The 17,375-nt window shown below is 35.7% G+C and overlaps 1 protein-coding gene across 3 annotated transcripts in view; it reads right to left on the bottom strand.

The window, feature by feature from the left end:
- PRMT3 (protein arginine methyltransferase 3) overlaps positions 1-17,375 on the bottom strand; it is a 118,440-nt gene extending 101,065 nt beyond the window's left edge. Inside the window, exons 1-7 of one of the 3 annotated variants that reach the window (XM_069469698.1) lie at positions 17,242-17,375; positions 16,835-16,970; positions 14,770-14,852; positions 13,357-13,406; positions 12,647-12,749; positions 4,129-4,288; positions 2,569-2,710 (exon numbers count right to left, since the gene is read on the bottom strand). In XM_069469698.1, coding sequence (XP_069325799.1) covers positions 2,569-2,710; positions 4,129-4,288; positions 12,647-12,749; positions 13,357-13,406; positions 14,770-14,852; positions 16,835-16,970; positions 17,242-17,269 — 702 coding nt within the window. In that variant the 5' untranslated portion in view covers positions 17,270-17,375. The remainder of the gene's footprint in view (positions 1-2,568; positions 2,711-4,128; positions 4,289-12,646; positions 12,750-13,356; positions 13,407-14,769; positions 14,853-16,834; positions 16,971-17,241) is intronic. The other 2 variants (XM_069469699.1, XM_069469697.1) reach the window with 2 other exon arrangements.

Raw genomic sequence — 17,375 nt, 5'->3', positions numbered from 1 at the left:
GGTATAATGAAGAGAATGCAGTAAAGAAAAATTACTAAAATTTCAATGTATTAAATACTATGATTTGTAATATATGCACAGCAGGGTGAATAATGTTTCTCTTGAAAATAGAGTGATGCATTTCAGATTTACAATATTAATCAAAAATCTGACTCTTCTTCAAAAAGATAAAGTAGCAAGGAATTCTGAAAGTTCACATAATCTATTCCTCTACCAATTGTAACTCTAGAATTCAAAAGTTATCTTCATCTTAACCCCAGAAATAAGATCACAAGCTACTTTTATTTAAAAGTACAATCAAAGCATACCAGAATAATGCACTAAAATATATGACATTAAGCAACAAAAAATCCAAACCATATTGTATAAAATATAGGACAATTCCAAGCATAAAAATAAGTCTATAAATATGGTTTCTCAACTTTAAGTTATTTATAAAAATTAGGTAAGATTCCAGTAGTAGCATACCTTAAACAGTTTATGTGTGCTAAGAATTGTTCTGATAAGAAACAAGAAATAAAGCTCAAGGCATGCTTTCACATTTATCCACGCTACATAGCAAAACAGAAAATAAACAAACAGTTCTATTTGAATCAAATATACCTGTATTTCCTATAAATACTTAATCAAGTTGTCTCCAAGAGGAAGCAATTACATTGTACAACTAAAGGAAACTAAGGCACAGAGAATGATATTAATAAGCATACTTGAGTGATTCTCTAAAAGGGAAAAGATGGCACTGGAAACTTTGAGCTGGAACTTCCTAAATCTATATGTACATCAAAAAGAGTTACAGCTATAAGACCAGGTGCGAAATCCTCTAATTATTGACAAATAACTACAAGTGTCCTGACAGAAATTTGTAAATGTGAGGCATTCAAACTGAATTTCTCTGATGACTGTACTCACAACCTTCATATTTATTGGGAGTCTCAGTAACCTTTAATCTGCCTGAAAAGTCCAACACATTTCTATACCAAGGATATTAAAGGTTCATAGTATTTAAATTGATGGGGTGATTTAAAATGACAAACATGAACTTACATTAACTCCTTTAAAGAAAATATTCTAGACATAATAAAATTAGTTTTACCAAAGAAAATGGAGTAAGTCAATTTCTTTTAAACAAATTCACTCTGGATTTAACAGTAATTTATTACTTATAAGAAGATATCTGTTATTTGTAATGCTATGCCATTACCCAAGTGACAACAAAAAGCACAACTGTGACATGTCATTGTAATAATATGACACTGCTTTAAAAGACCCCATATAAGTACAATTATTATAAATCAGCAAACTTCCAATCTGTGATCCTGCAAAACTGACTCAACAAAATATATACAAGCTATTAAATATGCCTGGTTAATTTAAATGCATATGTTTCAGGGAAACCTAGTCTTAGGGCTTCTACAATATAAATCAATCTTTGGAGGAAGGATTTAGGAATGAATTTTTTGTTTGTTGGTTTTAAGAAAATAAAAGGTAATGGCGGCATCTAAAATTCATAGAGCTAAGCATCTAAAATTCTCAATTTTTACATTCCAACATTTACTTTACTCCAAATATTTTCAGTTTGACTGAATTAAGAATTACATCATTTTATGATCAACAATACTTGATAAAATATGTAAGTACCAGGTACACCTACAAATCAACTTCTATTTTATAGACGGACGTTACCATTATAAAAATTAAAACCAGCCAGATCTCAATATAGCCACAAGTCACTTAATGAGGGGGACAACTTCTAAGAAATATGTCAGGTGATTTTGTCATGTGACCATTATAGAATGTACACACACAAACCTAGATAGTACAACCTACTACACACCTAGACAATATGGTATAGCCTATTGCTCCTAGGCTACAAACCCGTACCGCATGTTACTGTACTGAATACAGTAGGGAATTGTAACACAATAGTAAATATTTGGTATCTAAACATACCTAAACATAGAAAAAGAAAAAACATGGTATTATAAACTTATGGGACCACCATGGTAAATGTGGTCCATAGTGGACCAAAATACTATGCAGTGCACAACTATACCTAATTTGACCGATCTGGGAAATACTACTATACATCAATGATTTCAAATGTGAAAAAGTTATGCCATAACAATTGTGAGAATTATAATTAAACTTAATATCAAAGAAGTATTATTTGCCCAAACAAAAGTCAATATTGCTATTTAAAACATGGAAATTAATCACTTCATTTGTATATTAAAAGGCAAAATGTATAATTTAATCTATTTAGTCATTCCTATTTAACATAGCTGTTCTTGAGAAGACTGTTGTCAGCTGATTTTTCCAATATTCTCAGCAAAAAGTGATTTCATGATAAATATTAATAATGATCTTAAATAGAATTTATAATGACTTTGATGCCCCTATAATCTTTTCAACCCAAGATGAGCTATCAAGCACCAAAGAAGTTTAGAAAGCAGTTCTCCCCATTTCCCCAAAAAAGCAGTTCTCCTCCAGTACATGTATTAAGAAAGAACCTGTTTTATTCTATTTTTCCTTTAATATGAATTTGGCACATATGTGCTCTTTTCTAACCTTTAGCATTTCTTCGTGTATCCCATAATGCCCGTACGAACTGAAATAAACACCATCCTCATCCTCCTGGAGGTCTGCAATGGCACTAGATGACGAGCAGGTTCTGACATCTGTGTTCATCACAAAATCTTGAGCAAATTGTCTGTAATCAATTTGAAATACACCCTTGAGACAGGTTTATTGGACCATGAAAAAAGGGAAGGCCAGAGGTTGAGAAAGAGGAAAAGGGAGGGAGTAGAATGTGATGAGCCTTTTAAATCACATTCTATCTTGAACAACTGAAAGCTCCCCCTGCTGGATCTTAAGCAATGGCATATTCAAATTCAATTTTAAGCACTTCTGCAAACCACAAAAGCAGTGACAACTGCAGATTATAGTTCTTTATATCTTTCAACTAAACCAAATAAGTGCATTCATTACCTTTATTAAACTTTATTATTTCTACTGTTCTAAAATCCTTTTTTGGGGAGCTAAATCAATGCAGTATATTTCAAATTCTATTAATATTCTTTAAAACCATACTCTCTTTTGGGAGGGTTCAGTAAGCAGAAAGTAGACCCAAATAGATGTTTATTTACATACACCAACACCACCCACTCCAGCTCTAAAACTCAACTCCCTCTCTGATCATGAGATGTTAAGAATTCATAAGGTATGCAAACAGGAGAAGTGTAAAGGGACAGAAGGTAGAGTTGGTGTTGGTTACTAGGTTACCTGACATAGAAGAAACAAGGAAGATGAACTAAAATTGGCTCTACTATCTTTCCTCCTGGATATGCTGGCAAACCATCAAATGGGTACTCAGGCAATAGCAATGAGCTTACAAATCCAACAGGTAAAGCTCCAAGGTATACTTCTTAGAAATGCAGAACCTCAGGCCCTATTCCAGATCTCCGGAACCAGAATCTACATTTTAACAAGATCCCCAGGTGATGTGTATACACATTAAACTTTGAAAAGTACTATAGGAATGCTAATTTACTCACTGGACAAAAATGTCCCCATGTATCTGGTTTTCTGGTTAAATACTATACCATAATTATATTTCAATTCTTTAAAAATAAAAATTACAATCTTGTGTTTTTTCCAAATCTGAAGCTCTTACTTGGGGGGATGGGAGGGCCAACGGCAATATATATAACCTGAACTTTTGTACCCCCATAGTAAGCTGAAAAATAAATAAATAAATAAATAAAAATGGTGGTCAAAAAAAAAATACACAAAACCTAGAACAGAAACAGTAAAATGCAGAAATCAACTGAAAATAGGAAAATTGAAAGGAAGGCAATATGAAACAACAAAAACATTCAAGAGGACATTTGTCAGAACAATTACCATTAGTACAAAAGTAATTATGAAGAAGTACAATAGGTAAAACCATAAAATTTATATTAATCAACTACCCACAACATATAAAAATGCTACATATCTTTAATACTACTAAAATAAAACATCTACGTTGTACTTTCCAGTATATCAAATGTTCTATTGTATTCTACATTGCTATTTGCTACATTATTTTGGGGACCTAAACAATTTTCTATGAGATTGATAAATTACCTCATTCTTTGCAGATCCTCACGTGCTCTAGCTAATGCAGCTTCAGCAGACAATGCCCTGGCTTCCATATGTTTCAATTTTTCAACAACAGATGTATTTTCACTGAGTCCATTGGGGTATGAGAATGGTACTGACACCGGTTCATAAAGATCTTCTACATCTAAAGAAATAAAATGGACATTATCATTAGGCTATAACAATAAAGCAAGCATAAATATATTAAGACTAAATATATCGTAAGTGCCCATTATGTAGCCAATTGAGAAAGATTAGTAAAAGTACTTTTAACTAAATATTTATCAACCAAAATGTTTCAATTTGAATTTGGAGAACATGCTGTTAGTCTAAGCTTTTCAGGAGTTGGCTAAATTGAACACATATATAAATATTAATTATACAGAATCAAATGCAGGACAAAGTAGAAGAAAAAACCTAGTATTTATTAATCACCAGGTATCTTTCTAGTACATGCATTATATCTCATTTCGTCCTCAAAACAAACCTGATATATAAATATTTATCCCCATTTTAGGCATGGAAAAAATAAATTTCAAGAAATTAAGTGACTAACCTAAAATCATACAGCTATGTATGGAGGAGCTAAGATTCAAACCCACACCTGCCTTCCTAGCCCACCTTCTTACCACTATTCAAAGCTACCTCTCAGCCTGTGTCCTTACTGTACAACAGCAGGTATTACATGTAGATAGTCCTTAAAGGAAACTCTGCCATTTGTGACAAAATGGATGAACCTGGAGGACATTATGCTAAATGAAATAAGCCAGACACAAAAAGACAAATATTATGTGGTCTCAATCATATGTGGACTCTAAAAAAAAACTCACAAGCAGAGTAGAATAGTGGTTGCCAGGGGCTGAGGGTTGGGGGAAATGGAGAGATAGTGGTCAAAGGTTAAACTTATAGATTTGAAAAAGAGAAGGGATTCAGAAACATTGATTCATAACTACAATTTGCCAAAACAGTCTAATTCAAAGTCCTAAACTGTCTCAGGATGTTCAAATCACCTGGATACTTCATTTAGGCAGATGATGACTACTATTAAAAGCTGGTCAATTTTTCAGGAAAATATAACAACTATAATAAATATGTATAAACCTCACCAAAGAGCTTCAAAATACATGAAGCAATTAAAGGCAAAAACAGACAATCCTTCAATCACAATCAGATTTAAATGCACCCCCTCAACAATTGAAATAACTAGATAACAAAAAATCCAAAAAGGCATAAAAGAACCAAACAAAATTATTCAGCACCTTGACCTATTTAGCACTTAGACAATAACTGCAGAATATACATTCTTTTCAAATGCAAACAATATGTTCATCAAGGAAGACTATGTTTTTATCAATAAATTCATATTCAATACATATAATAAACTGAATATTTTTATAGAATAAATTTTTATTAAAATTTTTAAAAATGCAATACAGTCAACAAATTGGATAAAATGAAAAAATTCCTTGAAAAACACAATTTACAAAAACTGACAACACAAAAAAGAAAATCTTAAAGCCTACTACCTATTAAAGAAACAATATATCACAAACTTCCCACATATTAAAGTCCAGGCCAAAACAGTTTCAATGATGAATTCTACAAACATTTAAGAAATAACAGCAATCTCAAACTCTTTCAGGAAACAGATGAAAAGCAAACATTTTCAACTCATTCTATGAGGCCAGCCATAAGTCTAATACCAAAACATAAAGTTTATATGAAAAAAAATTACAGACTAATAGCCTTCATGAATCTAACAATATATACAAAGGATAGATACTACACTAGGACCAAGTAGAATTTATCCTAGGAATGCAAAAAGGTAAAAAGAAAAAAAACAGATTAAAAAGGGAAGAAGTAAAAGTGTCTCTATTTGAAGATGACATGACCTTAAAGAAAATAGAAAGAAATTTACAGAACTACTAGAACTAAAAAACACATGGTAAATACATAAAAATGAATACAATTTATCTACTAAGAGCAACCAATTGAAAAATAAAATTTAATTCAATGTTGTTAAAATGTCAATTCGCCACAAATTGATCTATAGATTAAATGCAATCCCAATCATAATCCTAGCAGACTTTTGTGCAGAAATTTACAATTCTAAAATGTACATGGAAATTCCTAAGATCTAAATTTTTCGACTGTGTTTTTGTTAAATTGATTGAAAAGAATTCTTAAGTATATTGATTATAAATACTAATAATACATAATAATCCCTTACTAATTATTCATATTGCAAAACCTTCTTACACTTGTGGCTTATCTCTTCTCCCTCTATGGAATCTTTTTTGGGGGGAGGGGGGAGGGGGAGATAAGGCCTTGCTCTGTCACCTGGGTTAGAGTGCAGTGGTGTCATCATAGCTCAATGCAAACTCAAACTCTTGGGCCCAAGTGATCATCCTGCCTCAGCCTACTGAATAACTGGTCCTACAGGTGCGTGCAACCACTCCCAGCTGATTTTTCTATATTTTGTAGAGACAGAGTCTCACTATGTTGCTCAGGATGGTCCTGAACTCTCAGCCTCAAGGAATCCTCCCTCCTCAGCCTCCGAAAGGGCTAGGGTTACAGGCGTGAGCTACCATGGCTGGCCTGTATCTTTTGATATACAAAAATTCTTAATTTTTACTGTAGTTGAATATATCAATATTTTTCTTTATAGGATGTGTTTAAATTGTCTTAATAGTTCCCTATCCAAAGATTAGAAAGGTATCCCATACTGCTTTGTCTTTAGTTTCATAATTCAGTAAATGACTTATTTTTAAGTATGTTGTAATTTTTTGCTATAGTAAATGGTACTAAAGTTCATTTTCTATTTGTTGTTGGTATAGAGAAATGCAACTGATTTCATATCCAGCAACTTTGCCAAATTCTTATTAATCCTAACAATTTATTTGCAGATTCTTTTGCATTTTCTATGTAGACGATCACATCATCTGCAAAAAAATGTCGGTTGTTTCTATCTTTTTGATCCTTATATGCTTCAGTCATTTTTTCTTGCCTTAACAGCACTGTCTAGAACTTCCTTCCACTATTCCTTCATTTGAATAACTTCTACTCAATCTTTCATACTCTGTTCATCTCCTCTGGGAAGCCTTCCTAAACCCTCCAGACTACATTAGGAATCCCTCCCTTCATACTGGTCGAAAGAACTCTATGTTAAAACATTATTACAATATATTTTTAAAATATTTTATTTTGAACTAATTTTAAAGAGAAGTTGCAGAAGTAGTATAGTGAGTATACTCATTTATTTCTTCCACTAATGTTAACAACTTACAGAACCCTAGAGCAGGAAATTAATATTGGTATAACAAAAGACCACGTTTTTCCATTAGTGTCCTTTTTCTGTTCTAAGACCCTACCCAGACTCATGCACTGCATCTAGTTATTTCTCTTTAGTCTCCTCCAATCTGTAACAGCTCCTTTTTGTTTCTCCTTGTTTTTCATGAGCTTGACATTTTTGAATAGCACTGATGAGTGATTTTGTAGAATGTCCCTCAAACCTGATGTTTTTTCATGATTGGCATGAATTTACATATTTCTGGCAAGAAAAACAGAAAAATGATGCATCTTTCTCAGTGCAAAACGCCAGAGGGTTCACGGTGTCAATCTGCCTTATTACTAGTGATACTAACCTTCACCACTTGCTTGTGGTGGTGTCTGCTGGCTATCTCTATTAAAAAGTTACCAACTCCTGTGCAGCTACAGATTTCTTGGGAAAAAAGACTTTGAACTATTTAAGTCTTATTTCACCTTACATTTTTGCTCACTAATCTTAGTATCCATTACTGGATCTTTTTTCCAAGTAATTACTGTGGTGTCTAATGGTGATTTTCTATTTCTCTCTTCTATATATTAATAGGAATTGTAGTCTAAGGTCAAGCTGCTCCTTTATCCATTTATTTATTTGGGTGATTACTGTCAGTATGGACCCATGGATATTTTATCCTACGGGTAAAAATCTATTATTATGATTATTATTTTCTGTGTTGCTCAAATCATTACTTTGGCCATTAGGAACTCCTTCAGGTTGGCTCCTGTGTTCTTTTAAAGTACTTCCTCATTTTCTGGCACAAGATGTCCCAGACTCATCTTGTATTTCCCTGCTCCATTCGCTGGAATCAATTATCTCTCTAAAGAGCTTTGTTTCCTTTTACTGGAGAATGGGGTTAGAAATCAAGATCTGGCCATTAGGTATGCTCATTACTGCCAGGGTTCTTCTAGGGCTTCTCCGCAGACAGAGCTAAGAAATGTATGTATACATACTAACCTATACGTTAGTATAGGCACACATCTATATTTGTGTAACTGTCTACCAATAAATACATGTATCTGAGTTTATACTGATATCTCTGATTCTAATCTATCACCACAGGATTCATTTCACTCTTTCCTATTTCCTTATTTTAGTTTCTTTTTTTTTTTTTTTTGCTGTTGAGACAGAGTCTCACTCTGTTGCCCTGGGTAAAATGCAGTGGCATCGTCATAGCTCACTGCAACCTCAAACTTCTGGGCTCAAGGGATCCTCCTACCTCAGCCACCTGAGTAGCTGGGCCTACAGACGGACACCACAATGCCTGCCTAATTTTTCCATTTTTAGTAGAGACAGGGTCTCACACTTGCTCAGGCTGGTCTTGAACTACTGAGCTCAAGTGATCCTTCTGCCTAAGCCTCCCAGAGTGCTAGGATTACAGGTGTGAGCCACCGCACCCAGCCCTTATTTTCCTTATTTTAAACATGTTTCTCCAACAATGAGAAACCTGCCTCTTATTATCTGCAATGTACTTATTTACTTGTTCAATTCTAGTACACACAAAAAGTGATGTCAGAATTGTTAATCTATACTCCATGAGAAACACCTTTACTTACTAGATTACAGCATTCGTGTAGATCTATCTTTAGCCTCACCACAATATACAATCAAGACTCTATAGTTACTTTAGTTCTTTTCTCCTGTGTCATCACCCTCCTTCTGCACTGCCCCCTTATCTTGGTTTTTTCAATTGTTGATTTTTTGATATGAAGGCTATGAGAAACATTACTGTAATCCTAAGGGTCAGAGCTAAACAAAAAGATATACTCAGAAAAGTGTACTTCCTTGTTACCCTCTTACCCCATTCTCATTGAACCCCTCCTTCCCAACCCCTTCCCTGAAAGTAACCAATCTCTTTAGTTTCAGATTTACCCTTCCCGTATTTCTTTTGCACAAATGAGCAACACATGCATTTTCTCAAATCTCTTTTTTACATGAACAGTAACATGCTACAGATATTCTCCTCGGCTTTGCTTTTATTCATTTAACAGTATGTCTTAGATATCACTCTGTATCAGTTCAGAGATCTCTTCTTTTTAATGGGTGTATACTACTCCATAGTGTGGATATACCACAGTTCAGTGGACCTCTCTTAAGTATCGACATTTAGGTTGTTTCCAATATTCTGAAATTACAATGCTGCAATGAATAACTTTGGATATACATATTTTCAGAATGTAGGTGTATCTTCAACATCGATTCTTATGCGTGAGATTGCTGTTAAAAATTACATAGTTTTGTTAAGTACTGCCAAGTTTGCATTCTCCTAACAACACAGCACAGTGCCTATCTATCCACAGCCTTACCAACACAACCAGTTGTCATTTTTAAAGGTTTTTGCCCGTCTGATAGGCAAGAAATGGTATCGCAGTGTTGCTGTAAGTCACATGTCTCTGAGTGAGTTTGGACACTTTTTCATATGTTTCAGGACTATTTTTATACCTTTTTTGGTGAATTGTCTGATCATGTATTTTTTTCTTCATTGTTCTATCAAGTGTTTGGCTCTTTGTCCCTCAATTTTTAAGAGTTCTTTATACATAAGGAAATTAACTCTTTGTGGAATATGTTCCAACTATTAGATATTCTTTTTTAAAAAATTAACTAAATTCAATCTTATTTATACAGATTTCCTTAGTTTTTCCCTGATGTCCCTTTTCCATTCCAAGATCCCACCCAGAACACAAAAATACATCTAGTTGTCACATCTCCTCAAACCCCTCTGGCCCATAGCAATTTCTCAGGCTTTCCTGGATATTGAAAGTTATGAGGAGTACTGGTCAGGTAGCGCGTAGAATGGCTCTCAATTTGTGATTTTCTGGTTTTTTTGTTTTTTTCCATAATTAGACTTGGGTTATTCATTTTGGGGAGGAAGACCACAGAAGTGCCATTCTCATCACATCATATGAAGGATATATACCACCAATGTAACTTATCACTGATGATGTTTTTTTTTTTTTTTTTTTGAGACAGAGTCTCACTCTGTTGCCCAGGCTAGAGTGAGTGCCGTGGCGTCAGCCTAGCTCACAGCAACCTCAAACTCCTGAGCTCAAGCGATCCTCCTGCCTCAGCCTCCCGAGTAGCTGGGACTACAGGCATGCACCACCATGCCCGGCTAATTTTTTCTATGTATATTTTTAGCTGTCCATATAATTTCTGTTTTTAGTAGAGATGGGGTCTCGCTCTTGCTCAGGCTGGTCTCGAACTCCTGAGCTCAAACGATCCGCCCACCTCGGCCTCCCAGAGTGCTAGGATTACAGGTGTGAGCCACCACGCCCGGCCTAACTGATGATGTTAACCTTGATTATACTGTATGTTCCATTCATTGCTTATTTTCTTAGTCTTCTCCTTTACGAACTTAGTCATCTTTATATTTTCAAAACCAAATACTTAGCAGATACTTGATAAATATTTATTGAAAGAGAGTGGAAATGAAATGGTCAGTAATCAAGCCGGAAGCCAGGAGAATGACAACTTTCCTTCCACTTCTCTCCATCAATGGCCTGGAACATAGACTGTTAGAGAATGTGGGCAATGTACTTAATATCATGCCCAGTTTATGTTTCACTTCCTTTAATAGCTCTCTTTAGGTTTCAGCTCTTAGTCATGACTTCTTCACATCAACTCTGTAGAACTTATTTACTAACAATAAATTTTCGTTTATTAAGCACTTACCCTGTGGTGGGTATTATGCTAATATGCATTATCTTTGTGCATTATCTTTGCAATAATCTTACATCATTATCACCTTTTTACAAATTGAAATTAAGGCTAAAAGAAATTAAGTTTATATACCTTTTTAGAGTCAAGAGTTCAATACTGGTCTTTATCCATAGTGGGCAGCACACAAACTCAGTATCTGTCATTGATCTGAGTAATCTCTTCCTCTTCTGAACTGCACCCTACGACCTTTTCTACTTCTCACGAAATTTATCATATTCTACCTTATATTAAAACACACGATAGATATTTCAAAAAAAAAAGACACCTACTATTACAGGAGAGGCCCCCTATGGAAAGGATTGTGACATTCAATTCTTCATATTCCTAAAACACTTAACATACTTTCATCCTGTGAGTGTTTAATACATGATTTTGAATTTAGGAAGCCTCAAAGAACACCTACTGGGCACTTTGTCATTTATCAAAGGGATCACTTTGGTCATTCTGAAAAGTGAGATCAAAGAGAAGTTGTAAAAAGGGGAGACAATCAAGCTGAGAATCACCAAATTTTAGAACTAGAAAGAATTTCAGAAATCTGGCCCTAATTCTTCATTTTACAGCTGAAAAGACTTAAGACCAGAAAGGTCAAGAGCTTTTCCAAGGTAACATAGTCCTTAAATATCACATTAAGGTTCTTACTACCGTAGCATACTGCCACACAATTCAATGATGGTACTTCTTAAGGCAATGAGTGGTAATAATCAAAGAACTCCTCAAATACACATTGTCCAACTATTATCTGTTAAAGGTGTGTGTCTATTTAGAATGGTGTTACTGATCTGAAGAGAGTAAACCCTCTATCTCACCTGAGTGGCATAAGAAGCATGAAATAAAGTATAAATAAGAAGAGAAGACACAACTTCACTCTTATTGATCAGATCTATAAAGCAACTGTAAAAGACCAATAGAATTTTCATTAAGACTCCAGTTCAATAAGGAATGAACCAAAGCACAGAGCAAGTAACTAAAGAAGAAAGCTAAGAAATGAGAGTGATCCTGCCACAGGGGAAGCTTAACAGTATATGAGGGTAAGTCCACGAAAATTTGAATGGAATCTGTTTTGCATCAAAACAAAATCTCAGGAAATTAGATGTCTGAAGAAAAGTCAATCATCTGATCTGAATTTATGAGACAAAAGCAACAAATATTATTAAATCCATTTTAAAGTTTTTTCAAAAAAATCAGTGTCTAACAACTAAAAATTATGTTCTCAAGTCTCCCTATGTTTCAAAACATCCTGTACAAAATGTTCAAATAAAGCTCATACTTCTAAATTCCTCTCTGGTAATGTTAGTGTGACTGTCAGTTTTAAGTGATTTACCTTTTCTATAGAAACCAACTACTTGATGAGGTCTTTAGAGAATTAAAAAGATGATATATTTTCCTAAAAGACTTTACCTACATTTTGCCATAAAAAATGGCCCCAAGTTAATTAAAGTAGATAAAGTATGTTCATCTTACCGAATTGAAGTAAAAGGTCATCTTCTAATACTGGTTTCAAATATTCTTCTTTCTCCCAAGGAACTGGGTTGTAAATGGAATTCATATACTCAACTGTAGGATTCTGGAAGTAAAATTAATTGCATTTTTTTTTCATTGCATAGAAACACAAAATCTCCCTAATAAAAACTAGGGAAATTAAACAAAAAAATGAAATGATGTCTGCATTATACAAAACCAGTATGTTTCTATTTAAGAAGTCTATATTTACCTGTCATGTCATTAACTTGACTGGATAGTTGCTTAATTAATGGTTTCAACCCAAAGTTTTATATTGTTTGGATTTGGAGAAACTGACAATAAAAACATTTAAATAGAACCAAAAAAAGTATTTGAAAAAACAGAAAAAAGAGCAAAGTGCTTGAAATCACACCAGAAATTTCTGATTTTATAGAAATACTGTGTATCAGTATTTCCCTTTAACACTGAATTACCTTTCCACATAACACTGATTCATCTCTTAAATGCAGTTAAAAATGATACTTTTGGTGCTTTATGTTGTGCTAGTTCCTAATTCCATGATTCCCCAGTATGATGAGTACCAAATTTAAAACAGTTCCTGTCTTAAATTTATAACAGTTCCTTGTATTCTCTTAAATAACCAGTGCATTGATAGTCATGCTGGCATTTCTTTAATTTCTAAACAAATTGTAATTAAGCTGTCAACTTACCTTAAGTCTAATAAAATTTATTAGCTTAATGTATCCATAAAACTCAAGTCCTAAAGGGGGGAAAAAAAAGATAATTTACCTATTTTAACATAATGTTAGTTTTGTTTCACTGACTTATTCTATAAAGGTTTTTCCAATTAGACAATAAAGTATTTCTGAGTCCTAAACTACTACTACTATTTTGAATTTATTAAAAATAATAGTAATCTTGATATTTCCAAATATTTTCAGAACAGCCATAGATAACAAAATTTTAAGTGTTTTCTTATATTTCTAAAAAAATGGTAAACTAATTCTTAGAATTCTACTCCTCATTTGTCAGAACAATATGAATCTGGAAAATTAGGTCCTAGATTTTACCAAGTATTTGGCAGTTGATAGTAGAGCTGAAAGTTTCTAAATCCCTAATTTTCATAGTGCCTACCAAATTATAATTTTGCTAGGACATGAAGTATCCTAGCTTTTACATGACGTTAAATGATGCAAATTAAAAAAATGATGAGGCTTGTTATCTGGTTCTCGTATCTTTCCAGAAATGAAACAGCATTTAAAATAAAGGAAAGCAATAACATATCCAACCAATTGGTTATTTGTCATGAGAATATCATTATTACCCCTATATCGGTAAGTGAAAAAAATACAAAACTGTATCTGAAATATGATTCCCATTTAGTTTAAAAATGAAACATTAGAAACATCAGAAAAAATGAGGCTGTTATTCACATCTTACAAAAGTAGTTGCAGTTGAATATATTTATAAACATGTTATGTCACACGTTTATTTGAGACCTAAAAATCTGTCTAGTATTTGCTATTATTTAACAATGTCTCTTCCAGTCATTAGTAAGTACAGGGACCAAAAAAACCATTTTGTATTTAGTTAATTCTAGTGGAATAGTGTAGTTCTTCTGTATCCATTTAAAGTGGAAAGCTTTTATTGTAAGGTATGTTTAAATACAAGTTGTAAGAAACATCACCTGAATATTTTGCATATTATTTTAACTTCACGCTCTTTCTATACTTCCCACCAAATTTCTTAACAAAACTCAATCATGTAGGCCTTGAAGTTCATGTTACGCTTTGACTTGATTAAGGTATTTTCAAATGACCTGCCTTTCCCAAAGTTCACCTCCACCCTTGTTCTCCCTAATTTTAATATAACAAAAATGCAATCACACGCCAAGTTTTTTTTCCTGTTTAGTTGTAAAAACAATAGAAGCTTACAGTGAATACTGTCTGGAAGAGTGACTTATTAACCTTTCCCCAAAGACCACTTGTCAAAAAAAAGTTCCCTTCCGTGAGATAAGCTGTTATGGGCTTCATTTTATTAGACTTATATCGAAAAACGGTCTGGAAAATTATAAAATTTGAATTTAAATTTCATAACTTGTCTTTATTCTAAAAATTACTCACCATGTTTATGAACCATGCTATCAATATTAAATTGATGCTCAGATTTACAGTGTGAAAACGTTTCCTCAGCAGATGTGAATAACCTGAAAAAGCAAGCAATATCTTCATGGAATAGTCCCCCAAGAAGTCTAAATATTGATTTCATGTTAAATATACACTTTTTTTTCCACTCTGCTCGTTTCTATGTTATTGCCAATTAAGAAAAAACTCATGGCCGGGCGTGGTGGCTCACGCCTGTAATCCTAGCACTCTGGGAGGCCGAGGCGGGTGGATCGCTCGAGGTCAGGAGTTCGAGACCAGCCTGAGCAAGAGTGAGACCCCGTCTCTACTAAAAATAGAAAGAAATTATATAGACAACTAAAATATATATATACAAAAAATTAGCCGGGCATGGTGGCGCATGCCTGTAGTCCCAGCTACTCGGGAGGCTGAGGCAGTAGGATCGCTTAAGCCCAGGAGTTTGAGGTTGCTGTGAGCTAGACTGACGCCACGGCACTCACTCTAGCCCGGGCAACAGAGTGAGGCTCTGTCTCAAAAAAAAAAAAAAAAAAAAAGAAAAAACTCATGTGTAGATGAAAGGAATGGAACCCAGCACTACTAAAGAAAATTAGTACTTCTGAGTCCCATTTTACACCTAAAACAAATTGCTATTTAAATGTCAAAGTTAATTTATTTGCCAAATAGCACTAACTTATCAAAAGGCTTTTATGAAAGAGTTCCCTTTGGTAAACTGTTTCTCTCAAGTCATGAAAATTCCCTATTTGAGATTCTTTTCTCCTCTAAGTGTTAACTCTTCTTTCAGAGGCTTTGAACTGGCACAGCTCAAACTGCTTTTAGGAAAAAAGCATAAAATGTAATTCTACAACTGGCACATTCCCAAAGTGCCGTATTTCAAAAGTGATCTTGTAGTATTCCCAGAGTACTTGCATTACAGACACTGTAGGGATCAAGCCTTTTTATGTGACCTGCAAAACTGAAGGACACATAAGACAGGAATACAGAGCAGAGAAGCTGCATACATTGTCTATATTCCCAGCACATTTGCAGCATTAGCTTTCAACAAATGTTTACTGAGATGGGCTATTTGCAGTATTTATGGAGCCTATCAGACACTGCACCCCTGATGCTCAATAAATATTGCTTTTTGACAACTACAGTATATGCAGACATTCTACCTACCCAATGAGGCGACACATGAGAACACTAATATACCAGCAATCAGCACATTGCCCAGATATAGGGAACGCTAGAAAATGTTTATTAAAATGTAACGCTGGCCAGTGCCAACCAGGCCTTTTTCATGCCCACTTGCCCCAAAGAGCAGGCAAAGTCAAAGTTGCTTGAGACTAAGAGGCAGACTTTTAAGTAGAAAGAATGTGAGTTTGGGAACAGGAAAAAACCACACTTTTGTGACCCTGAGTAAGTTATAATATTGCAGTTTCTTTTTCCCTAAGTGAAAAAGTCATTAATACCTTTCTCTTCAATAGGTGGGAAATCCCTACTTAAGAAAGGTGAACTAAAAGACTAAATGGCTCAAGCAGAAATGTTATACACCTGAGAAGCTTTCTACTAGTCAAAGAATGATAGAATGGCGAATTTGAAAGGGTCCTTAGGGATTAGTTACCTAGTTCAGTGTGGCTCCCAAGTTTGTTACTTGTTAGAATCACCTCAGCTAGTTTCTCTATAAAAACAGAAGCTTCCTAGGACCCCATCCCTGATTTAGAAGGACTAAGGTGCGGAGTTTAGCATCTGGGTATTTTTTAAGTGTCTCAGGTGATAAGGGTGCACAACGAGATTTGGAAACCACATATTTAATCCAACGCGGTCTCATTTTACACAAGGGGAAACTGAGGCCAGTCGAGGCACAGTAGTACAACCTGGCTTCCTGTTCGTGGCTGCTCCCTCTATACCACTGTGAGTCTTCCTTCTCAACAAACCCTTACACCAAACTAGTGGTTCAAGAAAGCAAGGACAGGCCACTCTGGTTCGACTCCTGGGCAGACCACACAGACCCCACGCGGCCCGGGCACCCTAGGGCTGGGGCCAGGCGCTGAGGTGGACGAACCTGTTACAGAACAGGCAGGGGGTCTGCTGCTTGTCGTGGGGGAGATCAGTATCGTCCTCATCCTCCCAGGCGGCCTCGTCACCGCTGTCCGACAGTTCTGGCAGGTCCTCCTCATCGTCCACAGCGCCCCGGCCGCCTAACACACACACAACAATCGGATCGAACTCGCACGGCAGAGCGACGGGGAGCACGGCGAGCAGCGTGGGAAGCGTGTTCTCCTCGGGGAGCGCCGCTCCCGCCCCGCTCGCCCGCGGCCCTCACCCAGCACCTCCTCCATCCTCCCTGCAAGGCCCGTCCGCCCGGCCCGCCTCCCGGAGGGCGCCGGGGGGAAGGGGAGGGTCTTTCACCCGCCCTCGGCGGCGCGGAGGGAATGGGCGAGCCCGGGGCGGAGAGGCCAGGGTACCCACCGGTGGCGCCTGACGCTAACGAGCACATGGCTGCGATGCCCCGGGAGCCCGGCGTGTCTGGGGGGGCGGGGACCCGGCTGGGCAGCACGCGCGCGCGCAGCCACTGTCGCCGAGCTCGCTGGGCCGGGACTCCG

Source organism: Eulemur rufifrons, chromosome 6 (genome assembly GCF_041146395.1).
Source record: "Eulemur rufifrons isolate Redbay chromosome 6, OSU_ERuf_1, whole genome shotgun sequence".
Taxonomy (NCBI): domain Eukaryota; kingdom Metazoa; phylum Chordata; class Mammalia; order Primates; family Lemuridae; genus Eulemur; species Eulemur rufifrons.
This window is presented reverse-complemented; position numbering and strand designations above follow the sequence as displayed.